General features: G+C 43.5%; 2 protein-coding genes across 4 annotated transcripts in view; one reads left to right on the top strand and one right to left on the bottom strand.

The window, feature by feature from the left end:
- The first annotated feature begins 7,519 nt into the window (after positions 1–7,519).
- On the top strand, positions 7,520–9,961 carry LOC127307440 (uncharacterized). Its single transcript, XM_051338166.2, has 6 exons — positions 7,520–8,108; positions 8,204–8,306; positions 8,740–8,795; positions 9,203–9,367; positions 9,437–9,550; positions 9,688–9,961. The coding sequence occupies exons 1-6, from the start codon at positions 7,536–7,538 to the stop codon at positions 9,787–9,789; spliced, it is 1,113 nt and encodes a 370-aa protein (XP_051194126.1). The 5' UTR covers positions 7,520–7,535; the 3' UTR covers positions 9,790–9,961.
- Positions 9,962–10,333: 372 nt separating this feature from the next.
- LOC127307439 (senescence-associated protein OSA15, chloroplastic) overlaps positions 10,334–27,693 on the bottom strand; it is a 35,684-nt gene continuing 18,324 nt past the window's right edge. Inside the window, exons 1-13 of one of the 3 annotated variants that reach the window (XM_051338161.2) lie at positions 20,791–20,999; positions 15,782–16,183; positions 14,239–14,409; positions 14,046–14,119; positions 13,878–13,954; positions 13,699–13,770; positions 13,424–13,492; positions 12,604–12,650; positions 12,373–12,505; positions 12,230–12,298; positions 12,046–12,149; positions 11,072–11,147; positions 10,334–10,905 (exon numbers count right to left, since the gene is read on the bottom strand). In XM_051338161.2, coding sequence (XP_051194121.1) covers positions 10,729–10,905; positions 11,072–11,147; positions 12,046–12,149; positions 12,230–12,298; positions 12,373–12,505; positions 12,604–12,650; positions 13,424–13,492; positions 13,699–13,770; positions 13,878–13,954; positions 14,046–14,119; positions 14,239–14,409; positions 15,782–16,101 — 1,389 coding nt within the window. In that variant the 5' untranslated portion in view covers positions 16,102–16,183; positions 20,791–20,999 and the 3' untranslated portion in view covers positions 10,334–10,728. Of the gene's footprint in view, positions 10,906–11,071; positions 11,148–12,045; positions 12,150–12,229; positions 12,299–12,372; positions 12,506–12,603; positions 12,651–13,423; positions 13,493–13,698; positions 13,771–13,877; positions 13,955–14,045; positions 14,120–14,238; positions 14,410–15,781; positions 16,184–20,790; positions 21,000–27,693 lie in introns of those variants that run through there. The other 2 variants (XM_051338165.2, XM_051338162.2) reach the window with 2 other exon arrangements.

The following is a 27,693-nucleotide window of genomic DNA, read 5'->3' as shown; positions in this document are numbered from 1 at the left end:
CCGCCGCCGCCTCCTCCTCCTCCGCCGCCTTCGCCCGGCCTCCTCCTCCTCCGCTTCGCCCCCGGCTCGTCCCTCCTCCACCCCGCCCCCGGCCTCCTGCCTCTGCGCCCCGCCGCTTCGCTTCGCCTCCTCCCTCCTCCGCTTCGACTCCGACGCGCTTGACGCGCTTGCCCGCCTCTCGAAGGTATTTTCTTCCCCTTTTTTTTGTAAATTTTGTTCATACTATTTTGTTCATACTATTTTGATGCAAATATGCTCATTTGTTGTAGATGGAGATGAACTCCGACGACTCCATGTCGTTGTCCTCCGAGTCCGGTTGGTCTTCGTCGGACGATTCGGACATTGAGGAGTTGCTTCAAGACGATGACGTGGAGATCAAGGTAGTCAGAGTCGGGATTCGGAGTCGGATCGATTTTCGTCAGGCAGAATCGAGTCGTAGTATCGAATCGTAGAATCTGGGATCCTACCTTACTTACTCAGAGAAGATATTTTCATCATACAGAAAGTTTGTGTAATAGTATAATGCAGATAAAAATTATAATACATTAAGTTTCTAGCAATAATATTCTAGCAATAGATCATTTGATATTTTTAGGTAAATAAAGGGTAGTAAAGCAAGTGAAAAGGGCTTGGGATGTTTAAGTAGTATCCTTGTATGGTTTTGCGAATGGGAAAAATAATGAGTTACTAGAATCGGAAAAATCCATAGAGGGGATCGAGATTCTACATTATTTTAAAGGATTCTATGATTCGGATCGGGACTCAACATGGATTCTACGCGATTGGGACTCATAGTGCGATTTGGATCCATACAGTGATGTAAGATCGTCAAATCGTAGGATTCCGGTAGTAGGATCGGGATTCTGACTACCTTGGTGGAGATGATGAGCCTCCTCGTCGACGTCCAAGAGATCGAAGATCGCGCAAAGCTGTTGGATCATAGGAGAGGATCGGTGATGGGGCGAGAGTACATTTACCGCAACCGTGGTCTCGGGCACGAGCAACTGATGCGAGACTACTTCGCGAAGGAGCATCCTACATACCCACCTCGCCTCTTCCGGAGAAGGTACCGAATGCGTCGTAGTTTGTTTGTGAAGATTGTTAATGATTGTGAGGCCGCCTCGGATTACTTCAAGCGTCGTAGGTCCGCCTCCGGTCAATGGGGGTTTAGTGCTTATCAAAAGATATCGGCGGCAATGCGTGTGCTCGCCTATGGCGTACCCGCGGACTATACCGACGAGTATCTTCGCATTGGTGTACAAACAACCACGGATTCCGTCCGTAGGTTTGCAAAGTTGGTCATCCGGTTGTATAGTGATTTATATCTTCGGGCACCCAACGAGGAAGATACAAAGAGGTTGATGGAGATGAATGAAAAAAGGGGATGGCCGGGGATGCTTGGTAGTCTTGATTGCATGCATTGGACATGGAAAAATTGCCCCAAATCATGGCATGGAATGTATTGTGGAAAAAACAAGGATGCAACCATTGTGCTTGAGGCCGTGGCATCGGAGGACACATGGATTTGGCATGCATTTTTCGGTTTGCCAGGTACACTCAATGATATCAACGTGCTCAATAGATCTCCTTTGTTTGCAAGATTAGTTTCTGGAGATGCTCCAACTTGCAACTACAAGGTCATGAACCATGAGTACTCAATGGGATACTATCTCACCGATGGCATTTATCCCGAGTGGGCAACTCTTGTGAAGTCCATCAAGGAGAAAAATGGTGTGCCCCTAACAAAAAAACAAGCTCATTTCACAAGGGCACAAGAGGCAGCCCGCAAAGATATTGAGAGAGCTTTCGGTATTTTGCAAGCAAGGTTTGCCATAGTCCGGGGTCCAGCTCGTTTTTGGGACAAGAAGACCTTGCAGGACATCATGACATGTTGTGTGATTCTACACAACATGATCATAGAGGATGAGAGAGGGTTAAACCTCCCTTGCTTCTATGACAATGTTGGCACCCGTGTGCAACCAGAAAGGAACCCCAATCGCGTAGAAGCTTTTCTTGAAGCACACCGTGCGATTGAGAATGCAAACACTCATTGTCAACTCCGGGATGATCTTGTAGAGCACCATTGGCAGTTGGATGGGCGGCGCCAAGGCTCATGATGTGTCTTTGTTTCACTTTGCTATGTCCTATTTGCTTCGAACAATTTTTTTATTTTGCCAAAAACATTGTTGTAATATTTGGAATGATTATCTTGTGCTTGAGAGTACTATTTGATGTTGTAATAATAACTAGAATGATTATTGTTTGATGTTTATGGTGATATTTGTGATATTTGTGATATGAAACTGTGATGAGGGTTTGAGGGTTTGAGGGTTGAGTCAAATAGTGGAACCCTCAAACCCTTAAAATTTAAGGGTTTGAGGGTTCCACTATTTGACTCAACCCTTAAAATTTAAGGGTTTAAGGGTTCCACTAAATGCCTCATGTTTTTCACACCTCCAACCTCTCCAATTTTGCCAATTCTCGACCCTTATAGCTATAAGGGTTTAAGGGTTCCATTAGACATGCTCTTAGGACTAGGACAGACTAGGACAATCTGATGCATCAAATGCATGATCTATTTCGTTCTGTTTTCCTTCAACTAATGCATTAGGATGTAAATAACCTAGCATCAGATTTTATGTAAGAATATGGATGGGAGTTTTGCCATCGACACGATTGGTTTATGTTTTTGTTCTAGTATCGTTCGCCTTCTGAATCAAGAGGTGTAGTTAGTGTGACGGCAGGGAGAAAATTAGTAGTTACTGTTAGGTTAGGTTCAATGGCAATAGGGATTTGATACACCGTGCTAGTATAGTATTTGGTTATTTTTGGGGGCTGATGACTACCAAGACATAGTGCTATTGATTCACTAGCATAATCTGGGCGCAATTTCAATCCCTATGTCGACCTAGTTATGGCTTACAGTGAGGTCAGGTCCTCGGGTAGTTTCCAGAGAAGCGAGCACTTGTATTCCCATTTCTTCTCCTCTTTTCTACCGCCGATCTGGTAACGACATGTCTGCAGCTCCGTCCGTGATTCACCGCCGTTCAGAGCGCTCACGTGCGCGCGGGAGGTGCTCTCTAGTTGCTCGGTGTCTGCCGGTTTGCCCAGCCTGGTGGAGATTGAGAAGCACCACGATTCGTCGGGAGACCAGTGGAGTGTGCATCTCGCCGCTGCGGTGGTGCCGTCTGAACCAGATCGTTGCTGTCCCACATAGAACTTCCTGCCTCGGTGGAGCCAGATCGATGCGACGCTCGCGGCCGGATCTCCTGTGACTGCATCAGGTAAGTATACGCCTGGTTTTCGTTGTGATTTTTTTGTAGTTTCCCTAATGTAATCCCGTGTTAGCCGCTAACGTGATGGTATTCCTCCTTGTCACCAGGACCGGTCCTGAGATTTCGGGGGCCCGGGGCAAATCAGAATTTAGGGCCCCTAATACTATTATTAAAATAGTAATTAATATTTGTAGCATAAACAAATGTTATTCCAAACACATTTATAACCTATAAATTATAGCTATTAGTTTAAATAATCAATATATATTATTGTGACTTGATAAACTTATATTTCTTTTAACTGTTGACGATATGGATGTTTGAAACCACCATGAGAGAACTTGTCACCCAATGACGACGAAATATGTGATGACGCATGTGAAATGACCAAGTAGCCTTTTTTCCTTATTCTTAAAAGTGGGAAAATAAAATTATCAATCTTATCGTTCTTCAATTCGGGCCTTATAAAATGAAAAATATTTATATATGTATATAAGGACTTTTATACAAAAATGCATATAAAAGCAACATCTATATCACATAATTTATGCATAGTGTATTAAAATTTTCTCCAATATCATGTCGACTTCGTCTAAAACCATAGTGGTCATGGCGGAGTGTTGGTGATTGGTAGTCTCCAGTTCTTGTCAAATAAACGGATGAACCGTGTCATGCACTGCCTCGTAGACTGAGAATTAAATCCGTACATAGCCATATGTCCTTTTGCATTCCTTTTTTTGTCAGATGAAAAAAGAAAATTCATACGACGGTTTTTAGTAGGAAAATTTGCATTTCCATTTTTCTTCTGAGCTGATCGTCATTGCATTTCTTGGATTCGATTTTTTCTGTTGAGATAAACATTTCTGGGATCGATATCTTGCAACCACGGTCCAGCACGTGGGGCCCAATTGCACCTGAAGTCTTGGTAGCAAACAAAGGGGAAAAAAGGACCAACCAACGGAAGAAGGCCCAAACAAAGAAAAGGATAAATGAAAAAGGCCCAAGCTCAGAATAACGCTTCGTACCGAACCCTTCTCGTCTTCGTCGTCCTCCCAACTGTACGAGAAAAGATCCACTCAAAAAGAAACTGTACGAGAAAAGAAAGTAACGATCTGCTCTAATGGCGCACGCTTGAGTTCCTCCAACGTCGCCGCTAGTTCGAACTTGGGCCCCTTGGTCCCAGGGGCCCGGGGCGGCCGCCCCGCCTGCCCCCCCTCAGGGCCGGCCCTGCTTGTCACGATACTAGATGTAATCCAGGCTATGTTGCCAAATTAGATGGGACTTAAAAGAGTTACATCCTCTTTTCTTTTATAATGTAACAGTAGATGGAATTAGATGGGACTTAAAAGAGTTACATCCTCTTTTATAATGTAACTGTAGATGGAACTGTTTATTTTTCTAGCTGTAACACATTAATTGGAACAGATTATTAGTATTTTGGATGGAACACATTAATTAGGATGTACTCTGTTTTTCGTTGTGGATGTAACAGCATAACCGATTTTTTTTGGATGTACTGTTTTTCCTTGTCAATGTAACAGCATAACCACAGTAAGATATTTATTCCATCTTTAACGGAGGGGAAGAGCAGAAAAAATCCGTTGGTAAAACAGTGGCTTGCACGGTCTTTCGTTGAAGAATGGGTTGAGAAATGTAAAAAGTTGGCTTGGCGTGGTTGCGGTATGGGGCAGGTTGCAGCCTTGCAGGTACAACCAGCTGGCTCAGGATTAATCGCAGGTCGCACGCGCTGACGCCCACCAGTTTTTGCCGTTTTTGGCAAAGATTTGTGGTCCACATGTTTCCTGTTTTAGAAATAAAATCTGGTCGGAGCGACCTCGTTGTAAGCTAGGATCTAAGTCGACCTCGATGTAGCATGACCCTTGTTTCTTTTCTGAGTACGCCCCGGCCTGCAGATTGCGTACATTCACGAGAAAGAATAGATACGACAAGATCATGTATGCTGCGTAGGAGGTCTTTTTTTTACCATCCAACACAGCTAGCTAGTAGCTACACGTGCTAACCAAGTCCATCTCATCTGGCTAACGATCGGGTATGTTTCCGGTTCAAAATTTTCCAAGGACAGTGCTAGAAATCCTCCGGAGGCTCTAAACTTTCCAGCCTCCTACTTGCATGCGTGACACGTGTTCACTTTTACCTGAAATCTAGACTTTGCTTCGTCGCAGCAAAAAATCTCCCGCTTTTGCTTTATTGAAGCAAAAAACGGTTCGACTAAAATAGAAGAGAGTTGCGACTAGTTCAGACTTTGCTTCGTCGCAGAAAAAACCTCCCGCTTTTGCTTCATTGAAGCAAAAAACGGTTCGACTAAAATAGGAGTGTTGCAAGTCATTCAGACTTTGCTTCGTCGCAGCAAAAAACCTTCTGCCTGTTCGACCGAAAAAAGACTCGTCGGAGACTCTCGGAGCACCATACTTCACAGGTGACCTCGCGAGAGACTTCGTAGCAAAAACTTTGTGCTATTGATGCTAAGCCGACCTCGCTGGAGACATGGCCAGAGACATTGAAGCAACAATTTTATACTAAAGTAGAAAAACAACAAAACATTTGTAGCAAAAAAAAAGTTGTACCACGGTAGCATCATCCACTACTCGCCAGAGACATTGCCGGAGACCTCGCCGGAGACATTGTAGCGCAACATCTATACCAAAGTAGCAAAATAATAGAACATTTGTAGCGAATGATTTATACTATTGTAGCGTCGTCAACTACTCGCTGGCGCAACCCCGATGGCATCCTAGCTCCGGCTAGCATCACCATCACTCGCTTCTTGCCCCATCGTGTAGGGTTTGCAGCACAATTGCTGAGCCTTTGGAGCAATGTTGCTGATAGATTGCAGCTCCGTACCACAACATTTGCATCTCCGTCCCACAACATTTGCATCTCCTCCCGACATTGTTTGCAACACAGTTCGTATGTGTGTGCATGGGAGAAAGAGGAGGCACGGCCGGGAGTGGCCGGCGAGCGGCGCAGCAGCTGCGGGACATCATGAGACTTAAGGGCTCGAGGCGGAACCGCAATGTGGGTTGGTAGTGCCCCGATGGTCGACATGGCTGCAGGATAAGCACCGCCTCACTTCCTTTGCAGCTCCGTTGCCGCCTATTGCTCGCGGCACAACAACCCTTCTTTCTAGCTGCGCCGCCAACCGCACGTAGCAGGGAGACCAAACATTTGCAGCTTCGCCGTTGAAAGCATGCAGCAGGACATTTGCAGCTCCGCCCTTGCCCAACACTCTACAATGGTGCCCCTAGCTTGCAGCATCAACGTTGAACCTTTGTAGCTTCGACGCATGCCTCTTGAAGCTCCGGTGATGGGCGGTTGTAGCAGCGACAATGTTGGCGGAGGAAATCCCGCGAGCAACACGCCCCTCGCTAGGTGTTGGTGGTGGAGGAGCTCCGGAGACCTCGTTGGGCACACTAGCGCCGCCGATGGTAGAGGAGGTGCTACAGGGCACTAGCGCCATGGACTTCCGTGTCTGTGGTGGTCCACGTGTGGAGATCGGTGGTGGCCCCCTTGAGGCACAGGTCGATGCAGTGGAGGTCAGCGGCAGCGCCCCCAGGGCACAGGGCGGCGCGGTAGAAGAGGTCTGGCAGAGGCCGGCAAGGTGGACGTGGAGCGCGGGCTTCCGGCGAGGTGGAAGCGGAGGTCGCCGGCGCTAAGATGCCCTGTCGCGCGGCGGCAGACGTCGAGGTGGAGGTGGAGGCGCGGCGGTGGACGTCGAGGTGGAGGTAGAGGCCGGCGCTACCGGCGAGTTAGAAGAGGAGGTCGGGCGGCGGAGCTGCGTGGGTACGACGACGGTGACGGCGCTACGTGCGGCCGCTCTCAATACTTTCCCCGGGTCGGGATCCTGTTTTGCATCCGCGTTGACGAAAAGAAAAGGCAGGAGAAGATAAGAAACGTGGCCCACCAATGCTGGACACGCGTCAAGCTTTGGGTGAACTGATCGATCGGATCGGACGAGTCACGACCCGGAGGTTGCGATCAGCGCAGCCTCCGGAGGATAAGAAGCATTTTCCATTTTCCAATCACAAGTGGATTTGTTTCCGTATCAAAATTTCCCAATCTAAACACAGGAGCGCGGAGATACCATGACTTAATCTAACGATACAGATATATGGTGACCTACTATCGCCAACCATTACGACCTATTGCAGGTAAAGATTGTCCGGTCAAAAAAAGGACCTAAAGGAACCCTGCATTGAAACGGGGACTAACCTTTCCCTAAACCCTGGACGTCGCCTTCCGATGACAATCACCGGCTGCTCCGACAGTTGGCTGATCGCCCTGTCGAAACCGCGACGCCGTGCGCCGGCGCCGGCGCCTAATCTCCGCTTCCCCGTCATTTTCCGAAGCAATCGCGCAACCTTGACGCCACCACCGACGACTGTCCATGACGACCCTGGACCACGCGAGATCCCGCTTGCTTTCGCTCTGCTACTCGCCGCCGCCGCCGCGGCGGCCATCCCGCATGCCGCGATCGCTGCGTCCGGTGGCTCCATGGGCGGGCGCTCGTCCTCAAGGTCGTCTTCTTCAACATCCAGAAGCTCGTCCTCAAGGTCCTCCTCTTCATCATCCAGAAGCTCATCCTCGTGGTCCTCCTCTTCAACACCCACCAGCTCCTCGTCCTCTTCAACATCGAATTTGTTCGACTCTTCGAAGACTCACGAATCGGTAGGCACAGCGGCGCCTCCACAACCTATGACTAAGGAAGAAATCACCCTAGTCTTCCAAGTGTGTGCGGCGTTCATCGGTGTCATTTTCCTGGCCCTCGCTGTGTGGCACTACAACCGGCCGAGGATTACCGTGGTTAAGCTCCAGGTTCTCCTAATTTCCTTTAATTCAAAACCCATTTTAAAAAGTTGTCTTCTTATAACTTTGATAATGCTAGTCAATGAATTCCGCTGCAATTTCAGGTCGCATTGCTGGGCTTGGCAAAACCGTTTCAGAAGGAACTGAACGAGATAGCTGAGAAGGTGGAGGCTTCCAACCAGCGCTGGTATAAGTTCATATTGACAGGTGACCCAACTTCTATGCTGTTGTTAGCTTTGAGTTGGAGATAGAGATAGCATACTGGTGTCATTGTTCAAATGCTAACAAACTAGTCTTTTTTAACCGTATTTGCTTTTCAAACCATTAATTTGTTCTTCTGTCAAGTTTACCCTCATTGAGAATCATTTTCTAGTTGTTGTATCATATAGAGAGAAAAAGGGATTAAGTTAGCATTACCACGTACAACATAGAATTATCTTAGTACAAAGTGAAGGAGTACGACTTCTTCAACTGAACGTGTTTTTGTTGTAGTCCCGTGGAAACAGATTGATAACTAGAAGCAGGGATGATCAACACAAAAAAAAAAACTAGAAGCAGGGAATTCACATTAGCACTAGTCAATTATTCATCCGTACTACTTAGTTTGTTTATCCCGTTCACGCTATGTCTCATTATGCAGAGACAGTATCTTCCTTGGGCCGTCACAACGACTGTTGCGTCTCTTCGGGCTTATCAGTAAGAAACACGTACAATTCCATATACCCTTTGGTGATGCATATTTCCTCCGTTCTAAAATAGTCTACATTGTAGATTTAAATTTTATTTTGAAAAATTCTACATTTTAGCTTTTAGTCAACAACAACACTGGAAATGAAATGGTTTTGCTCTCTTTAATGGATGTTATTATTTTGAATGTAGCTTGAATTGGTGGTTCACACATCTAAGTAGTACTAATAAATGCAACACTAATTTGTCAGATTTTTTCTAGAATGTATACGAAATGAGAACGGAGGGAGTCTTGTTTATCAGTCTATGGGAATTAAAGATTCTTTTCGGAATAGATGGTAATTGGGACTTTGTATACAGTCCCCTATACTTTAGCTTACCGAATCTTGTGATTTTTCTGTTCCATTTACTTTTAGGTTGATGTCAAAGTTGGAGAGGATTCATGGGAGAAGTATTTCGATAAAGTTGCTATTGAGGAGAGGAGCAAATTTGATGAAGAAACGCTTTGCAACTTGGATGGGGTTAGGAGCAAGAAAGAATACTCCAATAAACCAGATGGCTTTAGAAACGAATATATAGTGGTAAGTTGACTTTATTCACAGTAAAATGCTTCGCAAATGGATTTTTGGGATGATTGCCAAATTATACAGGTAACCATCCTAGTCGCTGCTGATGGAGCACTGAAGTTTCCAAAAATCACAAGACCCGCTGATTTGGAAGCAGTACTGCAAAAACTTAACTCTATACCTGCAAGAGAAATCCAGGTATGGAGAATCTTTCCTATCTTTCATAGTTCACAACTGTTTCTAAATGTATGATCGAGATAAGCGAGACAATGTTTTTACATGCCATTTTCTTCTGACATTGCTGATAATTAATTTCCAACTGCCTACTATCTCAGGGCATTAATGTCTTATGGACTCCACAAGAAAAGGATGATGTTCTTTCCGAGGAGAGGCTTCTAGCGGATTATCCTTATCTGAAGCCCCTGAGTGATTACTAGGACGTACGTTTCTTGGCTGCCATGGTATAAAATTTACGCCAGGGAAAAACTACAGGCAAAAAAAAGGGAATGGTAACTCATGGTAGTTTTGAAGTTAGTTAGTAAAAGAGTGCGTCGGGACCGCAAACTCCATTTGTACCGCATGTATGATAAGCTCAGCTTTAGTTCTGTTTGGGTAGTGAGTAGTATTTTTTTTTTCGCGAAAACGCAAAAAAGCTTTGCGTTTCGATTCATTGATAAAAGAAGAGTTTACATTATAAGCCTAAGAAAAAGCCAAACACGCACAGTACACACCCAACTCAAAACAAGACTACGACACCACACAGAGAAGTCCATTTTTCTAAGCTCAACGATGAGCAACGCAGGCAAAGACAGTTTGTCTAGGAGCAAAAATGAACAAAGTGAATATTGCAACGATTTAAGGTTCGTGGTTCACGATTTAAGTGATAGACTGATAGTTTAGGGAGTTCCAATGATATTATAGTTGCAATTGTATCTATAACACAATTGCTTAAATAACTGAAGCAACAAAATTCCAGGAAGCAGTAGTAGCACAGTAAATTTTATATCTTTTGCATCAGGATGTACACACAATCCCCCTGTTCTGATAAATCATAATCAGGCTAGAAATACCGCTGCAAGATTTGGGAAAATATCCTTAGACTATATTCTTATGCTTCATCTATAATCAATTTGGGTCCGAGGAAATGAGTACTCATTACACTACTTTCCATTTGTTCAGCTCTTACGAGACCATTGGCATCCACCCTGGTGAGCTGATCACCAAGCAGGGCATTGTATGCTGCCACTTAAGATGAGACGATGCAGCCGATTCATTTACACAAGTTCTTCGGTTCTTAAAGCTGTATCTACGTGTCAATCATGATGCTGTGGAAGTTATGATTAATCTTTACTGCAATATTTCATCTGATCTACGCCTCACGGGGTTGTATCATCTTCTGCTGAACTGTCATCACCAGTCTCTTTGGTATCCAAGTTTTGGTTCACGACAAACCTCAGACTGTCACCCTCTTCAAGCTCCCACTGCTTTCTGAGTTCATCAATGGCTCTTGCTGCAGAGCTAGCTACAGCGTAATTGGAATCTTGAGCCAATCTCTGCAATCAAAAGAAGGGTTAATTTATATAACAAGCAATCTTACTTTCCCAACTGAATTCAAAGAACTACAGCTCATGTAACGAGCAAGTGAGCATCAAACAGAAAAGGCTTCTGCTCAATGGCTTTGATGATGGAGAATTCTTCCTTTTGAGAGAATATGATAACCTGTAATGCACCCATCCCAGCATTCCCTAGAGTCCACATAGATGGAGCTGCAGCCAATGCGTTAGCCAAAGCTTTCCTGCAAAGAATAGAAATACACAGTGGTCATTAAAATGCAGCATAGTAGCACGGAAGTAGTATAGAAACACAAGTTAGGCATAAGGATATTTCGATAACATGATCTCTATTAATCTAGGGGTCAGTGGGTAAGTAGTAGATGAACATTCCATTTCTACATCCTGTCAAAAACACAAACCCTATTTATTTGTACGAAAACAAACAAGTCACCTGCGTTCATAGTAGGAACAAAAACAATCGGTGTTAGAAAGATTGTAAATACAAGAGAGTAGGGGGATATAAGTGACAGATATAACCATTTTTCCAAACAATCATGAAAACAAAACAACTCTTTCATACTGTCTAATCATCATACTGCCTGCCAAATAGCTACAGTAAATGCTCTAAGCTATCTATTTTGTTGTTACATATTTTAAACCTGGATTGAGGTATTTAAATCTGCATGTTTCCTGTGTATTCTCTTCTTTAAATTAGCCCCTCAAGGAAATGGCACTCCACAATGTACTTGGTCTTTCCCACAAGGTAAACGTTGCTCAGAATTTGGACACGGTGAATTGATGACTACAAAAAAGAGCTGAAAGGCGTGGCTTTGGCGCCATGTTTGTAAAGAGTGAATAAGACCCCCTGGCCCCTGGGCATCTTTGATCATGTGCCCATGATGAGAATGTATGTTTCGGTGTGTGGAAATTTTTTGTGTGTTTCTATGGGATTCTACAATAGCTTATTGATCTAATTATAGATACCTAGTTATGAGAACATCAACAACAAATTCAAATAGAACCCACTTATGAGTTTCAACATTCTCTTCGTTTCTTTGGTACTTGGCAGGAAATGAATAGCTACAAGCCTACAAGAAAGGAAAATGCGGTGAAATTGAGTAACAGAATGCTGCTATTCACCTGGTATTAACATCTGGAGAGCTTGAACATTCAGCTAATAAGGAAACACTCCTTTTCCCATCCATGGCATCCAGATCAATAAGAGCCGCTACTAATAATTCAAGCTTCACAAACAGAAAATAGATAATTGTAACACTAATATAACAAGGTTCATGTTTAATCGATGAGTTTAAACATGGTTCACCTCCTCAGGATCTGTGTAGTCGATACCATCAGCCTCAGACAAGGCAGATGCCATACTCAGGTATGCATCCTTTGAAAATATAAATTAAATACAAATTAGCAAGGCAATGAGAGCACCACTAAACAAATTAACATAGATACAACCTCTATGGCAGCAATTTGATCTGTAGAGACTTCACGAGGGAACAGCTCAAGAATCTTCCCATTTTTCTCGAGTGTGATGAACCTTGTTGAATTAGTACGTGAAAATGAAGCATCCTTTGGAATCCTACAAGTACTTATAACTTAATTCAGGATTAACATATGTCTGCACTTTTAGTAAACATTCATTTGCTTTACGGAACTTGGCATTTGAAATTTGTATTAGAAACTTACTGATCCTGTAATTTGTTTGCCATCATGTCATGGATATCCCGTACAAACTGCGCTAAATATTAGAATATTACATTCCAGTATAAGAATTCATAATCAGGATGTAATTTGGAGTAATAATAACTGCATGATAGTTGTCAAGTGAGATAAAAAATTATCAAACCAGCTAGGATAATCTAGTCTAAACTTCAAGCAATTGATTTGTGTTACAAATGCCAAATGTTTTTTTCATACACTAGTATGTTGCGATCACATATAGCATGGACTAGATCTACAAGGCAAGGTATAAACAGTGAGGTTCTTGGCTAGCTACTGGGTGCAGGATTATCTACTTTGTTCCAAGTATAAAAAACTACCCTGGATTATTTTTGCAGAGCATATAAGTAAAGGATTCATCGTTATAGCAGGCTCATAACACTTTACACTGAAGAAACGTTACCATGATGGATGGGGCATTGCACGATACTGATAAAATGCCATGGTAATCGTTTCAGAAAAAGCTGATACTTGGCATACACAAAGGCCACAATCAGTCTTTTTTCTTTCTATTTTTCTTCCTAAATACAGTTTTGCATTCCACCAGTTGCCAATTGTGTGTTATTGGAATTCTAACTACATCAGATGTCTCAATGGATGTTGCATTAGATATTTTCTTTGTATGATTTTCAGTATGCTGCCATTACCGCATCTAGTAATGACTATTGACAAAATAAGCAAGTGTAATGGCAGTTTGCACTGAAGGAGTGCCCGGTTATTCAGATATTACAAATCACCATGTGATGAAACACACAGGATGTAAAGATTATGAACTAAGTTAAGCTACCTTTAGAGCCATGAAAGCGTCCTCCATGGCACGTCGTCTAACAACCATGTCAGCTCGCCGCAGATCTGCCTGAATTGCAAATAACTAGTGTGTTAGATCAACATGAACCATGAAGCCAATAAACAGTAACATATAAATAGCATGTGAGGATGGTCAATAAAACAGGTACACCAATGGCATAGATAGGACACATGCAACTTTCTCTACAGTATATGTAAACTTAAACCTTTCACTTAGTTCCTACAAACTGAATTGAAGGAAGTTGTATAGTAGACCTCTAAAGCACCATCACTCCAATGCTGATCTGCTGCTTTCTTCAAGTCTGATTCAGCGCGCTCCTTCAGTATCTTGATTATGCGTACAGAGGTCAGATTACAGTATAAAAGTATGATGCAACCAATAATACAAAAGCATATGAAGCATTCAATATCTGATGAGCACAACAAACACATACTCTAGCAAAATTGGTCAGGTGGGCTGCTCGCTCCTTCACACTGTTATCAATCTTTTGAGTGTCCTTCCTTGCGCGAGCTTCCAGGAAAAATCATAAATTCACATGAGAAATTGATTCATACGGGATAAAAAACTAAAAGCTTGATAGTCAAGGGAGAAAACCATGTACCATCAAGCTTGAGAAATCCCAACCCTAATACAGCAACATCCTGAGATGCCCGTTTGTTTAGCCTTGTGATGCCACTAGTATCAAATGGGTACCAGATATAAGAAAAGCAATCCAACAAAATATTTTTGTATTCACCAAAGAAAATAATTGGCAGAATATTACGAAAATGATTACACATAGTGAACAGTACTACCGTGAAAGCAAAAGAATATCACTCTGAGCTCTTTCATTCACAAACTTTGCATCATTGTAAACAAATTGGCAAGCTTTAGATAGCCCTTGAATAGAGTAGAGTGATTTTTTCTGAGCCGCAACTTGATCATCTGAAAATTGCGAATTTCCTCTTGGCTGCTCTTTAAAATCCCTGTAAAGAAGCTTCAGAATATAAACCTAAGATGACGAACGGGTCTATATCCACTTTAAAATGACAATGTGCAGCTTAGCACAATAGGATCGTAGAATCCAGATACTGAACTTCAAATTTATTTTGGAAGAAACTAGATATGTGTGAAATAATGAAACTATGTGAAATTAGAGGGAGTCTTCTTCAGCTGGCTAAGCTTAATATTGTAAGTCAAAATAGATTACTCAGAGCATCATGGTACCAAGTTTAGCTTTATAATCATATGTACTGAATGGGCTCATCATAGACTATACTGAAGCAAAATATAAAAAGAACACTCTAAGTGAAACTTAAAAGATGCATATAGGCAGGTCTGATGAAGAATGAAAAAATTGCACATGCCCTAAAGCACATGGGCCCTATATTATCTGGTCAATTTGATAGGCCACTAGATCATTTTCCCTCTGGTTCTTTTCTATAAATTGCTAGCATCGTGTACGCTTTAGTCAACAAGGTAAAATGACAAATTGTCCTAGGTCATCCGTCTGCTTTGCTGAACAGGTGCAGCCATGGCGCTGGAGCACTTGGCCAAACTGCTTTTGGCCTGCGCTCTGCATCTCTGGGGAGAAAAAGAAAACTCCAGGGGTCTTTCACGGGCTGATAATTATGTTTCCAGTCAAAAAAAAAAATTCAAAGAGGAGCTACAGCTATAGACTGAGAGAACAGGCAGACATTCTTGCAGCTGATTACTCTTCTGAGTTAAGATGTTTGAGGCGGGATTGCTCTGCCCATTCTGGGCTTGATTTTTTCCTTTTTCTTGATGTTTGTTTTTTCTTTTCTTTTGTATATAGAGGACAAAAGGAACCAGCATTTTTTTGTGTGTTGAATTACATTACTGACATTTTCTCATCAGCTTACACTTGAGTCAACTAGTTGGTGCATGCAACGCAATAAGAAAATAAAACTAGAGAGCAGATGATCAATTGGTACACCAACTTTAGTGAGTATTATCATGTAGGCTCACAATTTATGAAATCCATCAAGGGTTCATGAACTCCAGGAAGATAATTTTCTCAATGAAAAATAGATGAACAGTATGCAAACTTGAGATATACCTGGGTTATTCCATTGGTTGGTTATTATTCTTTAGATTTCATTGACTTCAGAAAAACTAGGCTAGATTGCTTCACATTATGTGCAGGATCATGAAAAATAAAAGTAGCACAACAACGTTACTGACAAGAGAGTCATATGGAATGTCAAATTTCGTAACATTAGGAACATGGGAAGACATAGTATTTTTCATGCCAAAAAATATACATAGATTATGAAGTAGTAGTAAATTGGGGCAAAGGATAATCTCATGGGCCAGTACATGTAGTTCAAGAGTTACCTGTAAGCATCATTGTCATCTTCAGAACTCTCGCGCTCTTTAGTTTCACTGCTACCACGAGGCCCATAAGAACGGCACCAAACACTCTGACCTTGTCTGAGCATGGAACTGTTGGACTTAAGAGTGGTTTGCCCATATCTATCATTTGAACAGAACCTGACGACTAAGTGATATCCACTCATCCCCTTCCTTGCCTCTAAATTTGGGGGTATACAATTCAATGATACACAATGTAGTCCTTTCATCTTACAGGGCATTCCGTATTGATCATTATAGCACACCCCACTAGATGCTACAGTACCAGAGATTTGGCTAGCCATGTTGGTGGAAGCTGTATGTTTACTACTGATCGCGATACAATACTGGTTTGGTTAAGCTGATTTCCCAGCCAGTTTGATGTACCTGATGTCAAATATGGGCGTTAGCTGCACGTAAAAACAAATGCACACATATAACACCTAGAAACTATTTTGCAGTGTAAGTACTGATGTTTTTACACCATACGGATAGCAATTAAGGTAGTGTATATACGGGGATCTCTGTCAACGAATGATTCCAAAAGTAGTAGGAAACAGAAGATTTGATCCATGGTCGGTCAGTACTTCCACGGAAACATCTAATTTCTTCTACATGACACCAAATTGTCAGCTTATATTACACAAAGGCTTTTTTTTTTGACAAATACAGTGGGGAAGATCCCCACTGTGTCATTTTCATATATAGTGCCCCAAAGATGGCATGGTTATATACAATGAGAGGGCAAGAATAAAAAAGGAGAGAAAGACAAAAAAAGGCTTTTGACTGGCGTTTACGAACAAGTTGGCAATACATCCCAGCCAAACTTATGCTACCCACACAACACAAGCATGCATAAGATAATCAAAACCGTTAAGCATACAGATAAACTTGTCGGCACAGCCTCACAAAAATCAAAGGCATAATCATGATTTGTTGCAATAAGGTGTGCATCTATCTCTATTTTCTGCCCAACGGTGATATAGATTTAATTGCACAAACAGTTGTATGTTCTAATTTTGACCAACGTTGGATTATTGCATGCAATTGTTGTTATGATCTCATTTCATTGTGGTTTAAAGGAGGGTACTACTTGATGAGCTGCATCAAGGATGTTCCAACCCTCAGAGGTGATAACTACACTGAATGAAGAAAGAAGGCCGATTTGTGCTGAGGTGGACTGGGTTTCCCACAGCCGGTCAGACCAAAAGATCCAGTCAGAAATGACAAGAAAGATGATTCTGCATGGTAGAATAAAAGTGGCTAAGTGCCATTTATAAAGAATACAATTGAGAACGCTATTGTGGGCTCAATTGCAAAGTGTGCTTCCGTATGGGAGTATCTTGAAAGAATAAAGAGCCAGTTCACTGGTTCTTCAAAGATATGTGCGACCCAGCTGCTATATCAATTGGTGACAGAAAAGTACACATGGACAGGAAGGACATGGCAAGTGTGCCATATGGTGTAATAATGCTTATGTGGGTGTTGTCTATGTGTAATGTGAATGAAAAGTGTTGTCCGCGTTGGACAAAGAACAAAAGAAAAGAACTGATGAATCATCGAAATTGTGGCATTGTCGCTTATGCCATATTTCGAGGGGGAGAATAGAAAGACTTGTTAAAAATGATATTCTTCCTCCATTAGAATTCTCAGACATAGAACAGTGCATCGATTGCATTAAAGGAAAATTTGTAAAGCAAATTAAAAAGGGTGCAAATCGAAGCACATCAACACTAGAAATATTTCACACCGATATATGTGGACCATTTCCTGTGAAAAGTGTGGATGGCTATGATTCGTTCATAACATGCACGGATGATTACTCCTGACATGGTTATATTTATCCAATAAAAGAAAGAACAGAAGTGTTGGATAAATTCAAAATATTCAAAGCTGAAGTTGAAAATCAGCATGATAAAAGAATAAAGATAGTCAGGTCTGATCGTGGAGGGGAGTACTACGGTCGACATACTCCATATGGCCAAGTCCCGAGACCTTTTGCAAGGTTCCTACAGGAGACTGGAATAGTCGCCCAGTACTCGATGCCGGGCGAACCTCAACAGAATGGGGTAGCTGAAAGGCGCAACCGTACCCTTATGGATATGGTGCGCAGTATGATGAGCTATTCCACCCTACCATTGGGATTGTGGATTGAGGCGCTAAAACCGCTATTCACATTCTAAACAGAGTACCAAGCAAATCGGTGCCCAAAACGCCGTATGAGCTATGGACAGGGAGAGTGCCTTCTCTAAACCACCTGAAAGTGTGGGGGAGCCCTGCTGAGGCCAAAGTATTCAATCCAAATATCGCAAAGTTAGATACCAAAACAGTCAGCTGCCATTTTATTGGCTATCCTGAAAAGTCAAAAGGTTATCGTTTCTACTGTCCAGAGAAATACACAAAGTTTGTGGAAACGAGACATGCTGTCTTCTTAGAGGACGAAATGATGAGGGGGAGCATGGTAGCTCGGAAAATTGATCTTGAGGAGAAGAGGGTGCATGCACCTAATCCGATGACTCAGGGGCCATTTTTGCGCTACCATGTGCACTTGTACCGATGATCCCTGCGATTGTGGTGCAAGCGCCTATTGTAACTCCACCCATGACAACGATGAGTGAAAATTCGGAACCTGTCCGTCAGGAGCCGAATGAACCATTTGTTGAGCATGAAAGGGAGCAACAACAGCCACCTCTAGTGGCAAAAGGATTTACACAAAGAGAAGGGATAGATTACAATGAGACATTTTCTCTGGTCTCATGTAAGTTCAGAATCATCATGGCACTAGTTGCACATTTTGATTTAGAGTTGCATCAAATGGATGTAAAGACGGCATTTCTAAACGGGGATTTAGAAGAAAATGTCTACATGAAACAACCCAAGGGTTTTATCATGAAAGGCAAGGAAGAAATGGGATGCCGCCTAAAGAAATCCATTTATGGATTAAAGCAAGCCTCCAGACAGTGGTATCTAAAGTTTAATGAAACAATTAAGAGATTTGGATTTAAAGAAAATATTGAGGACAATTGCGTTTATGCAAAGTTTAAAAGTGGGAAATATATTTTCCTAATCTTGTATGTGGATGATATTCTGCTTGCCAGCAGTGATGTTAGTCTACTGCAAGAGACAAAGAAGTTCTTGTCCTCAAATTTTGATATGAAAGATCTTGGTGAAGCGTCATATGTTTTGGGCATAGAAATTCACCGAGATAGAAACAATGGAGTATTAGGACTATCGCAAAAGGCTTATTCAGAAAAGATTCTAAGTAAGTATAATATGCATAAGTGCAGTGCCACACCTGCCCCTATAGTCAAGGGCGACAGTTTTGGGAAACATCAAAGTCCCCAAAATCAATACGAGCTCGATCAAATGAAAGCGGTTCCATATGCTTCGGCTATTGGAAGCCTACAGTATGCACAAGTGTGCACTCGCCCTGACTTAGCATTTATCACCGGAGTACTCGGTAGATATCAAGAAAATCCAGGTTTTGAACACTGGAAAATGGTAAAAAAGGCATTGTGTTATGTAAAGGGCACAAAGAACTACATGCTAACATACAGAAGATCTGATTCCCTAGAAATAAGAGGGTATTCAGATGCAGATTTTGCGGGGGATAAAGATGATAGAAAATCCACATCTGGATATGTATTCACCCTCGCAGGGGGAGCTATTTCGTGGAGAAGCTCCAAACAGACCATAGTTGCATCATCCACGATGTATGCTGAATTTATAGCATGTTATGAAGCCACGGGGCAGGCATTATGGTTAAAGAAATTTATACCCGACTTGAAAGTGGTAGATTGTATTGACAAACCACTAAAGATGTACTGCGACAATGAGCCTGCAGTATTTTATGCTCACAACAACAAGTCGAGTAATGCTACGAAACCAATTGAGGTTAAGTATTATGTTGTGAAACACAAGGTCCAGGATCAAACTATAAGTCTCGAGCATATAAGGACAAAAGATATGCTTGCGGATCCGCTAACGAAAGGCTTACCACCCAGCCTGTTCAAGGAGCACGTAGCCGGCATGGGTTTAAGGGAAAGTCTTACCTATCCTGGATCATAAGAGGCCCAAAAAGCAAAAGAATTTGTTTCAAAACAGAGAAGTGTATTGTGGCTGTCTGATTCTATCGGCAATAGAGCTGTGACGATGAAACATGCCCTATGGACTGATCCAAAATGAAACGGATAAAATGAAAGTATAAAGTTAAAAGTAAAGTTGAGATCAAGGGGGAGAATGTTAGGATGATCTCCACCTGTTCGAGTCCAACGACTCGACGTAACCCTTGACCGCGTCCTGATCGGGGACGCCCAGCCGCATCTGGTTGGTGGGCCCCTGTCGCCTGCGCAATAAAGAGAGGTGGGGGTCGGTGGCACTCAGTACGAGGTGATCTGGAGCTGCCACTCGCCCCACTTACAGATCCACCGATTAGGGTTTGCGCAGTGCCGACGGGAAGCTCCGCCGCCACCACCTCCTCACGAATCCGTCGCCACCACCTCCTCACGTCGACGGGTTCGTCTTCCTCCAAGTGAAAGGTAAACGCTCACAGTATCCTATCCTACCCGGCTAAGATCTACTCTAGACGATCTAGTGCATCTAACACTAAGAACAACACAAAGGGCCCCACACAACGGATTCATGCAATTTTATTCCCGATCTATGGTACGCGCTAACATTTTTCCCTTGGTTAAGTACAACTGGACCATACTAATTCCCGAAGGAACTCGGCCTAAAATCAAAATATAACTCGCCGAAGGCCTATGCAGCCATTCTCGCATATGCTCTCTCAGATATTCCAAGAGCCATCAATCAGATCCTCTCGTGGCGCTCGTGCTAGACATTTCGGTGAACAAGTAGTGGGCGTTTCAGAATCCACTCCTCCGAACACCTTTGGTAGTGCTCGTGCTAGCAAGCAAACCAACCCAAACCAAACCAGACCACACCACGCATACCAAAGAAGTAGCGATGAGAAGGATGATGGCTGCACTTACTGTTGAAGGAGGTCGGGGGCCGGGGAAGGACGAGAGAGGAAGGGGGAGGGGGAGGGGAGATCAGGTACAACAGTACAAAGACTGGAGCAAGGTAGATGACGCTATGGACGAGCGAGTATGGGAAGGAGATTCTGGAAGCAGCAGCGAGAGCGACGCCGGGCCACACATGTTGGGGCCGCGAAGTGGCATGGCATGGCAGCCACCAGTTTCCCCTGAGGCGGGAGGGACGCCAACGGGCTGGGGCCCCGTTCTGATCCGGTGTATGTGGCCATGATGCGCCGACGTCCAGGATCTTGGCTTAGCACAGCTTCCGGTGGATAATTCAGAACAACACAAACTCACCACGCGATGTAAAAATTCTTTCTTTTGCTTTTACTTTCCTGAAACACAACGAAATGTTTCTCTTTTTTTTTTGCAAAACAATGGCATGGTTGCAGTGGCGGAGTCAATATTTTTTCCTTGGATAGTCATGTTTTAATTTGTATAAAGTTTTGATAAGTTTTACTAATGTCTTCTTTTCGAGAAAAGATCTACCAATCTATTAGTAATAATTATTCATAAAATCAAAAGAGTGAAAAATCTGAGCAATGGAGTCCTTCTATGCCGTCCTTCTATGTCAAATAGTTCCCAGAAAAAAAAACACTCATGTCCAAAGTACTCTTGAACTGCGTCAATTAATTTGGACTGCGGGAAGTACCAATCTTGCAACATGGCAATTTGAGAGAAAAATCTATTCACGAAAAAAGCTACAATGACTTAACTTGACTTTCTACCGAAATGACTATTAATTGTCAACTGTTAGCACAAGTGCACACGCAGACCGTACCAGACTAGTCCCAGTGTCTGTAGCAGTTAATGCAAGTGATTTGATTATCAACTATTTGTTGCCTAAATAGTTGGACAGGGTGTTTCTACACCCGGGTGCATATGCACCCTTTATTTGAAACGCATATTAAATATATTTAAAAATGTTAGAAAAATACAAATAAAAATTCTTTGTGTATACCTTGACATGTTACATGCTTACAAAGTTGTTTCAGCAAAAACCGATATGTTTCATGCCTTGTGCAAAAAAGACAAATCCTAGGTGCTAAAATAGTCTATTTTTTGAGGCATTATTTGCCTTTTTTACACATGGTACAAAAAATGTTGGTTTTAGGTGAAAATTTACGTGCACACATAGAACATGTCCCTCTACATGCTAGTTTTTTTTTCTAATTTTTTTACGGTTTGGAAATATGTTTTATACATATCGGGTGCATATGCACCCGGGATCAGATTTGATTTTCCGGTAAACACTACCTATCGTAGGCCCATGGCAAACAAATTATCGGACCTCCCTGACACCGTCCAATTACTTTCCATCGAACGGCTCTACAGTGCTACTGCTTTCCCACAGAAAAAAGGTTTAACCCCATTGATCCTGCACCCACCTAAATCCCAGAAATTTCCGGCTGTTACACTTGGCTCCTCCGCGCTTCCCGTCGGGATTTTTCTATCCCCATCGCACCTCATCTCTCTCCGCCGCTCTGGCCGGCGGTAATCTCCAATACTGGGTGCAGACGCGGCTGTGGTATCTAGCGTCGTGTACGAGCATATATCAGGATCGGCAGCTGCAGGTGAGGCACAATCTACTAACCTATTTCTCATTGTATTGTACTAATTTTTTTTGACAACTTACTAATTTATTTTGGATTCCAGTTTCTTTGCGATCTGGAAGTAGAAACCTCCAGACTTAACACTTGGTCCAAATTTTTTTTTTTTTGGAGCAAACACCATGAGCTCTGGCTATTCATTTAGGAAGAAAGGAAAATGATCCAGTTTATGAGGGAAACCGGATCGAAAACCATACATACTTGAGTACCTCCGACATGCGGACTACTCCCAAATTCTAAAACAACGACACAACAAGATCGAACAACCCGTCAACGACAAAACGACACGAAGGTTGCATGAAGTGCATCCATCATGTAATCTCAGCAGCCTTCTTCTTGGCGCCGACCTTGTTGCCCTTGGGCTTTTTCATCTTCTCCACATTCTTCACAAGGGAGCCAAGCATCGTGATGGAGCGAGGCGACAAAGGGGTCTTAAACTTGTCAATGAAAGCATCAAGGGCGTTGTCATCGAACTCAGCGTTCTCTTTCAAGATGCCCAAAACACGCGCAAGCAACTCCTGAGATGTAACATCCTTCCGCAATTGCTTCTACTTCTCGATGCGACCACTCCGACGAGGCGTGGTGGCCACCTCCTTAGGAGCACGGGCTCGCCTAGAGGGCGGCGAAGCAAGGATAGGCAGAGGCACTGGTCGAAAAACCGATGACAAGAAGGCATTGAGCTTGTCAGCAGCGGGATCCCCGGGATCAACTTGGATGTCCTCCGCAGGCACGGTTTCGGAAACAACGACACTGGCAGCAGGGTTCTCCTCCAAGGACTCACACGAGGGCGACATGAGCGCCCGCTTTTTCGAAGCCAAGTTGGCCAAGAAATCGCAAAGCTTGGTGGAGTCGGCCACCTCAGGATCTGCAACAAAAGGCACCAAGGGAGCTGCCAACACATCAACCACATCATCATGTTCAAACGCAGATGCCTCAAGCCTCGAGCGCTCAACCGAAGAAGCTTCAACAAAAAACTCAGCCAACCCAAAGCCCTCGACGTCATCAGGGATTGGGCTCTGAAGACACTCAGGGGAAGCAACCTTGTCATCAACAGCATCCGGCAGTAAAGGAGCAAGATCAGGGCAACCCTCAAGAGGTAGACGAAAGACGTCGAAACCAAGAGGAGAAGAGTCGCAGGGACGGCGGACAGGCGAGAAGGGGCCGAAGAACTCCAAGAGCCCAGCCTCCCGCAACCTAGCATCCGAAGCGCCGACAGGGGCGCGCCCAACACCACAGGTGGCAACCTCTTCTGCACGCTCCCAACTTCCGGCAGCACGCGCTAACCATAGCTTGATTGCAGCAGCCTCGTCCCGCAGCGGCCGAGTTACCTCCTCGATGCGGTCTGCAACAAGCTGGAGGAGCTCCATGCGCAGAGAAGCAAACTGGGTCCAAATATTAGGTCCTAATATTAGATCGCGAATCTGGTACTGCTACGACTATAATTTTACTCAAATCAACATCCGTTCTTATGCTTACACCGCCCCTGGGCACCCTCTCGATCCATCCAATGACTACACACTCCATTTGTAGGTAATTGCTACTGATGCAGATCCCAAATTGTCCATATTTTGTTTATTTTTGAAGATTAAATCCATGTAAAGTGTTATAACTATTTGTGAAAAGATTTTTTTATGCCGGTTCGTAGAACTAATGATTGTGGCAATGTAATTTGTGCGCTTCCACGCACACTACTTGTTATGTTCTGTTGCCGTGACATGTATGCTTCTTGTTTTGAACATTCTTCCAAACCATTATAGATTGTTGATCAAGTTGATATCATCATCACAAAATCTGCGGCAAACATTGTTACAATTTAATTTTCGAATTTCTGTGCTTCTACATAGTACTCATTATGCTTCATTACAAGAAATCTGATAGAAGCGTGTATTTGCTTTACTGGAAGCAAACATTGTATTCTATTGAAGTAAATTGGTGACAAGGTATCAACTTGTCAATGCCTATGGATTGTAGGCTAGGGTTTAGTTAGAAGTAGAGAGCAAGTAGATCTCGAAGGTTTCAGCCGAAAAGTACTCGACGATTATGAAAACTAGGGTTTGTAACAATGATTCGATTGCCTCTTCGTCCCTCGACTCCCCCTTTATATAGGAGGCGGAGCCGAGGACTTCGTTTTGTACAAGTTACAGAGTCCGGGACGGTTTCTAACTCATCCCGCCAGATTACAAATAACACTTCCTATTACAACTCTAACTTTCCTCAATATATCTTGGGCTCCCGAATCTTCTTATTCTTCGGGTATTGGGCCTTTAGTAAACCCCGGGTACTATCTTCGGCAGGCCCATTTGGGATGCCTATGTCAGTAGCCCCCGAGATTTTGCTTGAATCGTAGAGTCAAGGAAAATCTCCACTGTTTATTTCTATTCGAGAGCTTTAACTTTTTTATATTTCTTCACATAAAATTCTATATTGTACAGGGATAATGGTAGTTGGGGCTAGTTCATCTGACGGATCAGGTACTAGTTAACTGCTCTAGTGGCAATCCGCAAAAACCTACTTCAAGATCACGTCCCTGGACATGATCTCGGGATACTGGTGTAAACTTCGACAGGTGCCGCTTAAGGTCTTACCATTCTGTCGAGTCCCAGTCAAATTTATCGAGTACCTAACGCGTCCGTTAGGATTTTTCTTCGTATCTGTTGATACGGATAAAAGTAGCAGAGCGCAGTCTTCGGTGATGCCACGCCCAGCAGAACGGATCTGGGGTCTTACCTTCGCAAATTTGCGGCATTCAGAAATTGATCGCAACTTTGGCGTTCTGAGAATATATTGTCGAGTGCTTTTCCGGCTGTTGGAATGGCACATTTTATCGAGTCAAATATGACTTATATTGCTCTCCCGATGGGAGTATATGTAGAGTTAATTATAACTCGAAATATACTCTCTTGCTTTTCTACCTTTTCTTTTTTAATTTCATCGGGCACGCGAACAGCGTTCCCGATGGGAGTAGCCCCCGAGGCTACAGCCAAGAACTTGTGCTTGGTTGTAGGCTCAACATTTTAGTCCACCTTGTCGCTATATTGTCATTATTTCCCAATATGATTTTCTTTTTATCGCTCGGGTGCGCGAACAGCGCTCCCGATGGGAGTAGCCCCCGAGACTACAGCCAAGGACTTGTGCTTGGTTGTAGGCTCCCGCAATTTCTATACTGCCATACTCGAAATTTTACTTTTTGTCGAAGTAGCCCCCGAGCATTTGGGCAAAAACTTGTATTTGATCAAAGGCTCCCGAAGTATTTAATAACTCCTCCTGTCGCCAATCTTCTTTTATTTTTCTTGTCGGCATGCTTCCCTTAATCAAATTTACTTCATCTCTGTTAATAGTCGCGATTTTTCTGCCTTGTGGGTCCATTGCTTCCACCACGTTGACACGTCGTGCAAGTGGGGGACACACGTCCTCCGCTTTTCCTGGCGCACGTACGGTAACGCCTATCTCAGTAAAAATACCTTTTTACCCTTTTATCTAGAAGATCTTTTTTCACCACACGATTTCTTCATCCAACGGTGCATTGCTTCACCCGATTCTTATATAAACCTTTCTTCAACCTCCGTTCACTCCTTCGCTTGCGCCGCACATCTGTTCCCCTTTGCAAAAACTTCCCCTGCGCCCTACTCTCTTTGATCCTCCGCACGCATGAACATTGCTTTTCCAGTGCCGTTGATGCCACCGCACACGCGACTCACTCGCCACAGTACTCCAGAGTCCAAGATGGCCGCTGAAGATCTTGAGTGGGAGAGATCTAAAATCTCCAACCAAGACGTCAACACGCTGAAGAGGCTTGGCCTGATGAAGAAAGAGGACGCCATCCGCTTTCCCAGCGAAGAAAGCTATCCAAACCCTCCAATGGAGTACCGGGTTAGTTTCGTTGATCACCTCATCCGCGGCCTTTCTGCCCCAATTCACGATTTCCTCCGCGGCCTTCTTTTTGTTTATGGGATTCAGCTGCACCAGCTGACCCCCAATTCCATCCTCCATATTTCCATTTTTATCACGCTGTGCGAATGCTTCCTTGGAATCCCTCCTAACTGGGCTCTGTGGAAACGCATTTTCTGCCTCCGCCGCAATGGCTCTCACAATGCCACTTATAACATAGGCGGCGTTGTTATCTGTGTCCGAACTGACGTTGATTACTTCGACGTCAAACTTCCTGATTCTGTCCAAGGGTGGCGCAAAAGGTGGCTCTACATACACGAAGAAAGTGCCAACTCTGTGGAACACAACATAGTCCCTTTCGATGGAAGTGCCAAAATTCAGCGCCGCCGTTCCTGGGATGCTGAAGCTTCCGAAGAAGAGAAAAAGGCGACAGAAGCACTTATGTCTCGTATTCATCAGCTTCAAAATACTCGAGGCAAATAACTGTCTGGTGTTCAAATCACTGCCTACTTCCTTAGGATTAGAGTGCAGCATCTTCAGGCTCGCAAAAATCCCCTTTGGACGTATTCTGGTGAAAACGACGCCAATAGAATCTCCAGTGATCTTTCTGCAAAGGACTTGGAGAAGTTGATTCGAAGAATTTCCCGCTTGGCCAAGAAGGATCCTATTCCCTCCTCTTGTTGCGTGGAACCATACAGCGCCGCCAATCCTCTCCCCGAGGTATTTTGTCTTCTCGAGTTTCTGTCTTGTTCCGAGCTTTCCCTGCATCTCATTGTATTGATATCTCTCTAATTTTTCTTTTGTCGCTATTTTTCTGCAGAACCATCCTACTATGGCTTCCCTTCCTCCTCTTCCTGAGGATGGAGAAGTCGAAGAACAGGTTATCGTTGCCGAAGACAACCAAGGTTCTTCTCTTCCTGAAAGTGAAGTCGCAGGTTCTCACAAATCTGCGGCTTCCCATGAAAAAGAAGTTGAATCTGACGCCAGCGAGTCGACGCAATCTCTTCCTCCTGCTGTTTCCCCAAAGAACAAAAGGAAAAGGAATGACGCTGAAGGTTCTGGCACTTCTAAAGCCGAAAAAGTTGTTTCTTCTCATCCGAAGGCAGCTTATGATCCTTATATTGAATCCCTCGTCAGCTCGTAAGTCATTTTTATTTCTCCTTACTTCTGTACTCAACATGTTTATCTTGTCTTGCTTTTTATACTGTCGATTTTTAATCAACAGTGATGACGAGGAAGAAGTCCCAACTGTTGACGTGGCTCCTCGGACAAGCACGTCACATACTGTACTTGCCTCAGACACGCTAGTTGAAGGAGAAGAATCCTCGCCTCCTCAACAAAACGTCGTCACCACAACTCC

Source organism: Lolium perenne, chromosome 6 (assembly GCF_019359855.2).
Source record: "Lolium perenne isolate Kyuss_39 chromosome 6, Kyuss_2.0, whole genome shotgun sequence".
In the NCBI taxonomy this organism is placed as follows: domain Eukaryota; kingdom Viridiplantae; phylum Streptophyta; class Magnoliopsida; order Poales; family Poaceae; genus Lolium; species Lolium perenne.
This window is presented reverse-complemented; position numbering and strand designations above follow the sequence as displayed.